Here is a 6,096-nt window from a genome sequence, read left to right as displayed (position 1 = left end):
GGTTTGAGATTGGTCTATAAGATGTTTTATTTGCTCTTCTGTTTAAAGTTGTTTTAAGGCATGGCCTTATTTCCTGTAGATTGAAAAATACTGCATTGGAAACTGAAGGGAGTGAAAAAGCAGCACGATCTATATGGCAAAGGGTACCTCCCTCCCACCTGAGACCAAACAGATATTTGAATTCTGAACGTAACAAGTAAGATATCCACTAGATCACCTGTGCATTTGATTTAACTTTTATTAAAAGAGGTTCTAAGGTACTGCATTGTATCCAGTACATGATATTTATTACCAAAATTATTAACAAATATACAAAAATTATATATGGAATATTTCTTACATCCACTTATTCCACTATAATACTCCGTTTTGTTCAAGTAGGTTACCTACAGTACGTAAACTTCCCTCGGTTTGAACGCGCACGGTTTGGGAAAGCCCCCTCTTTCCGACGTATTGATCAAATAATTTCCCTTCTATTTGGCTTTCACTGGTAGCGTCTAATTGTTTTCTCCCCATTTGGCACATGGGAGAAATATCTACAGTGCAAAAAAGAGGCATTCTTTCCCTCGTCTGGCTTCATTCTGAACCAGGGTTGCAGGTTTGTTTTTAAAAAGCTGAGGAGGGACCCAACATACATTAATTTGATGTTAGTATTAACGCAAGCGACCATCGATCGGATGTCTTTCCAATGGTGTGCCATTTGGTGTCGAACAAAATGTGGCTTGGGGGCTAGATCTGGCCTGTTGAGGGGGCTCCTCTGAGCCAACTGAGGTAATCCCCCCCTCGTTTCCGACCTGGCTTGAGGGAGTGAGGGAGGTTGCTTCAGCTGCCTCATGGGCCCCTAAGCCCTCTCAAGGCGGCCACTGGCCCCCACTGCGGCTTGCAAGTCCAGACACTCCCCCGCCGAGGAAGGCTACCCCCTCCCCCCCAGACCTGGTTCGACCAACTCACATTTATGTCCTATTCGACCCTCATCACACATGAATTCAATGCCTCTGGCCTTCACTAATTCTCTCCACCAAGGTGGCAAAAGCCAATTTACTTGTAAGAGCGAAGGGACTCTTTGCTGGTGAAGAAACCCCACTCGCGTGTTTCTTTTGTGACCCAAGACACGGAGGGCAGAATCCACTGGGACGTTTTTTTCTGCAGACCCTTCCTTTGTGAACTGGAAATTGCACATCTTCACACCCAAATGTAAAGAACTTAATAAGCTGTCATTGGGGGGGAAAGTACACCAAATAGAGGGCAATGTCATTCTAGTCCAGGAGTGAAGCGTTCAAGTTTAGCCTTTTTTTAAAAAAAAAATCCCAGGAATCCCCCCCCTCCCCTTCTCTTTCCTTTTTTATCATTGTTTACAAACGTAACTTTAACATAACTGAGTAAAGCTGATCCCGAGACAGAGCTTGGATTTATGTCCACTCTTCTCCCGCATTCGCCCTCGAGCACCATATTGCTATTCGAAGTACGAGGCCTCTTCACCCAGGTCCTCATATCTGACGAGTACACACTCAGACGGCTGGGTTGAGCACAGAGTCCGCTGCCCGTAAGCAGTCGTTACCACTGGGTGCCGCCGTTCCCTTCTGTGGCGCCGTACATTTCGGCCAGCTTTTTAAAGCGGGGGCCCCAGTCCGTCAGGTAGTCATAGTTTTGCTCCGAGTCTGTCGTCACTGACTGCAAGGAACTGAGGGACTCTGCCACGGACCCGTTGCCCTCGAACATGTACGTCTGGAGAGAGTCAAAGGGGGGAGCCCAGAGGTCCATGTCCGCTTCGTAGAGCTTGGCCAGTACGTAGCTGTGGACACTGCTGTCCATTGTGCATGCTTGAGGGACGTATCTGGAGAGGCTCTCTATTTCGGGCATCATGTCCTGCCTGCTCTTCATCACCAGGTGGGCCTCTCTAGGGTTCCAAAGGGCAGAGATGTCAAAGGCTTCCGTGTCTTCCTCCCCGCCGCCCTCATCATCGTAGCGTACGATATTCTCGTGGATGTTTTCGTCTTCATCAATAATGTAAGGCTGCTTCCTGTGTCTTCTCATTGATAAGATCAGCAACACCAGCACTGTAAGGAACAAGCAAAAATACTTTTTCAGTTGGCCTTCGTTTGACCTGACTCTCGTTACGTGGCCTCTGCCATCTGTATGTCTCTGTGTTTATACGTTCCATTTGTTTTAAGCATTTACACACACACACACACACACACACACACACACACACACACATTTTCTGTATTTTACATGCTCTGTTGATTGTTCACTGCCTTGGAGAACCCTACATTTGGTTGAAAGGTGGCACAGAACTGTTTTAGGTAAAGAACAAAAAAGTGCAGACTTTCCAAAATCACAGTTTGGCCCAAAATCACAGTTTGGCCCAAAATCACAGTTTGGCCCACTGTAGAATGTCCCTCCATTAAGAAGAAGAAGAAGAAGAAGAGTTTGGATTTATATCCCCCCTTTCTCTCCTGTAGGAGACTCAAAGGGGCTGACAATCTCCTTGCCCTTCCCCCCTCACAACAAACACCCTGTGAGGTAGGTGGGGCTGAGAGAGCTCCAAGAAGCTGTGACTAGCCCAAGGTCACGCAGCTGGCATGTGTGGGAGTGTACAGGCTAATCTGAATTCCCCAGAGAAGCCTCCACAACTCAGGCGGCAGAGCTGGGAATCAAACCCGGTTCCTCCAGATTAGATACACGAGCTCTTAACCTCCTATGCCACTGCTGCTCCTAAGGGCCTACTTAGGAAGAATGTCAAGATTGACGGGCTTCTAAAAACACCGCATGCCCAGTGGGTAGATGCTATGTTAGGGTGGACCACAATTACTTTCTGGTAGCAAAATTCTCACTTATATTTTATGTATTGGTGAGTTTTGCAGATCAGCTACACTTGTAAATATCTTCTGAAAAGCATCAAGAGATATGTGCAAATTCCACTTTTCAATAAAAGGAACCATTCGGGCAAGTTTGAAAAGAGAATTCCAAGAATCCTCATCTTGCTGATGCGAATTGCTGCTACCCATTATTTAGAGCGGGGCTTCCGACATGGTGCCCTTGATGGTCAATACTTTTCCTGGTAATCACCTGGTATGTTCATGAATTGGGTGGGGCCAGGTAGGTCTTTTGCCCAGCAATGATTCTGATTGACAACTGGAGATTTGATTGGCTGTGCAGATTTTTTTAATATGTTGCTTTTGCAGCAACTGCCACCACAGCACAAAGATCTACTCTGTGCACTGAAGTCCAGCTGTGGGAATCATTTCGTGGCTGGCTCCATCTCCTGCGGCAGCCATTTTGTTGCTGTACCTACCTTAGTGTGCCCATAAACTCAAAAAGGTTTGAGATCCCCTGACTTAGAGGCCAAACTGTGCTTAGAGGCCAAATCCCAAACAGCACTTCACGTGGAATATTGACCCAGACGCAGCCTTGTGCTGTGAGTATGTGCAAGTGTAACCCCTGTGTAAGAATGGGATGACCCAGAAAGGGGTGGAGTCTGAAAAGAAGCAGAAGGCTGCAGAACTCATGAGGTTGGAAGAAGCAAGGCTACCAGGCTGGGACCTTGATTGATTTTATTAAGCCCTTATTTATTTATTTATTTATTTATTTATTTATTTATTTATTTATTTATTTATTTATTTATTTATTTATTTATTTATTTATTTATTTATGTTTCAAATTTCTATCCCGCCCCGTCCCCGAAGGGCTCTGGGCGGCGCACAACATATAATGGATACAATCATAAAATATCATAAATAAACTAAAACTTATAAAAGCAGCGAAACTAACTACACATTAACATTTAAAATGTGAAATGAGTAAAAGCACAAGTATAGGTATAGGTGGCGCCCGATGCACCTACATCATCAATATCACTTCCCCTAGAGATGTAAAAGTCCGACCCCAATTTAAAAACCCTACCCTCATGGGGGGGGGGGATGGCAGGACCCCTCAATATGAGGGGACCCTCGATGTAACTGCCCTAGGGAGGCAGGGGCAGTAGAGGGGGGCACCATGTCAGCAGCTGGACACTCCAGCAAGGCCCGGTGGAACAACACAGTCTTTACAGGCCCCTCGCGGAACTCACCCAGGTCCCTACGCAGGGCCCGGACAGCTGGAGGAAGGGAGGTGTTCCACCAGGCGGGGCCAGTGCCGTAAAGGTCCTGGCCCGCCGTGGGAGGCCAAAATGCCGCATCATAGAGGGCCGGGGCCACCAGTAAGTTGGCCTCTGCAGAGCCATGCAGAGGCCGAAGTTGGGACTTATATGGGGTGATCTTGCGGTCCCGAGAAGGAGTACGAGGGTCCCAGAGCAGCCCAAAGCCTTAAAGGTCCAAAACCCACACCTTGAAGATGATTCGGAATTCAACCGGGAGCCAATGCAGCTGTCGCAACACAGGCTGGATGTGTTCTCTGAAGGCGCCTCCTGTGAGCAGGCGTGCTGCCGCATGTTGGACCAGTTTTAACTTCCGAATCAAACGCAAGGGAAGGCCGGCGTACAGCGAGTTACTTAACACCTTGTTTAAGGTAACTGCAATATTGTTGGGAACTAGTGGGAAGGGAGTTAATTTTTTTTGCTATATTATAAATGTTAGAATTTATTGTTTCAGGGTTTTTGTGTATGTAAATAGTGAGAGTTTTCTGGGAACCTTCATCATCTTGAATCCCGTTCATCAAGCCTCTGAAGTCTTCAAAACCAACCACCAGCAAAGAAGAATTGGACATGGCAATATCAGTAGACTGTAAATATAAGGACTTGAAAATGCAAACTTAACAGGACTGTAAAGTGTAAATGTTAAATGTTTTAAAAGTGTTATTTGTTAAGAGAAGTAAACTGTTTTGTTTAAATTTAGTTCTTTGCAACTCCTTCCAAGTACTGCCCCACAGAACCCACAGAAAGAGGTTACATAAGCCCAAAGAACAGTCGGGCGATATCCTGCCTTGAAGAAATGCTGCATATTGTTTACCTAGCAAGACGAAGATGCAGGCTAGAATAGCAATAAGCGCTCCTCTGCTGAGAGTGACTGGAAGGACGTATGCCTCTGCGTTGCAGGACATCAGCAGACCTTTGTCATCGCAGCTGCAGACGCGGATTGTTACAGTCCCGGTGCTGCTCAGCATGGGGCGCCCATTATCAGCTATCAGGACAGGAAGGTAAAACGTATTCTGCTCATGCTGCCGGAAGCCTGATCTCCTAGTTAGAATCCAAGCTGTATTGTCTGGAAAAAATTACAAAGAGGTCAATATTTACTTGTGAAGCAAAGGCGTTAAAGGCAAAGGCTGTAATGCCATTTCTCAGTAACCCCATAAACTCAGGCCTTTCACTTTGGCTTGCTGTTTTATTGTGGCAAATACGAATTTTCATTATGAGACTTTACATCAGATTCATAAGAACATAAGAACAAGCCAGCTGGATCAGACCAGAGTCCATCTAGTCCAGCACTCTGCTACTCACAGTGGCCCACCAGGTGCCTTTGGGAGCTCACCTGCAGGATGTGAAAGCAATGGTCTTCTTCTGCTGCTGCTCCTGAGCACCTGGTCTGCTAAGGGATTTGCAATCTCAGATCAAGAAGGATCAAGATTGGTAGCCATAGATCGACTTCTCCTCCATAAATCTGTCCAAGCCCCTTTTAAAGCTATCTGGGTTAGTGGCCATCACCACCTCCTGTGGCAGCATATTCCAAACACCAATCACGTGTTACGTGAAAAAATGTTTCCTTTTATTAGTCCTTATTCTTCCCCCCAGCATTTTCAATGAATGCCCCCTGGTTCTAGTATTGTGAGAAAGAGAGATCAATTTCTCTCTGTCAACATTTTCTACCCCATGCATAATTTCATAGCCCATCCTACATTGGCAAGCTGGGATCAGGGCGGCAGACAACAGTCTCACAATACCAATATACATACCATCAACAAAACTGTCCAACGAATAATAAATCTCAGTTTAAAACCTCCATCATTTGAACATCTATAGTTAATCAACTTGGCAACATAAAATCTTTGAGCTTCCCTCTAATATAAACACCAGAGGGGATTGTAGAAGGGAACTCCTCTCAGTTTGTGCACAAAAACCCAAATCCCCCACCTCCCAATTCCTAAGATACATCAAAGGGGAAG

The 6,096-nt window shown here is 45.8% G+C and overlaps 1 protein-coding gene across 5 annotated transcripts in view; it reads right to left on the bottom strand.

Moving 5' to 3' along the window:
- Positions 1 to 220: 220 nt before the first annotated feature.
- CDH20 (cadherin 20) overlaps positions 221 to 6,096 on the bottom strand; it is a 250,934-nt gene continuing 245,058 nt past the window's right edge. For all 5 annotated transcript variants that reach the window (XM_048507591.1, XM_048507593.1, XM_048507589.1 and 2 more), the window contains 2 exons: positions 4,947 to 5,198; positions 221 to 2,057 (listed from right to left, as the gene is read on the bottom strand). In XM_048507591.1, coding sequence (XP_048363548.1) covers positions 1,555 to 2,057; positions 4,947 to 5,198 — 755 coding nt within the window. In that variant the 3' untranslated portion in view covers positions 221 to 1,554. The remainder of the gene's footprint in view (positions 2,058 to 4,946; positions 5,199 to 6,096) is intronic.

The sequence above is a fragment of the Sphaerodactylus townsendi genome, linkage group LG09 (assembly GCF_021028975.2).
Source record: "Sphaerodactylus townsendi isolate TG3544 linkage group LG09, MPM_Stown_v2.3, whole genome shotgun sequence".
Taxonomy (NCBI): domain Eukaryota; kingdom Metazoa; phylum Chordata; class Lepidosauria; order Squamata; family Sphaerodactylidae; genus Sphaerodactylus; species Sphaerodactylus townsendi.
The sequence above is the reverse complement of the archived record's forward strand: the minus strand, read 5'-3'. Positions and strand labels throughout refer to the sequence as shown.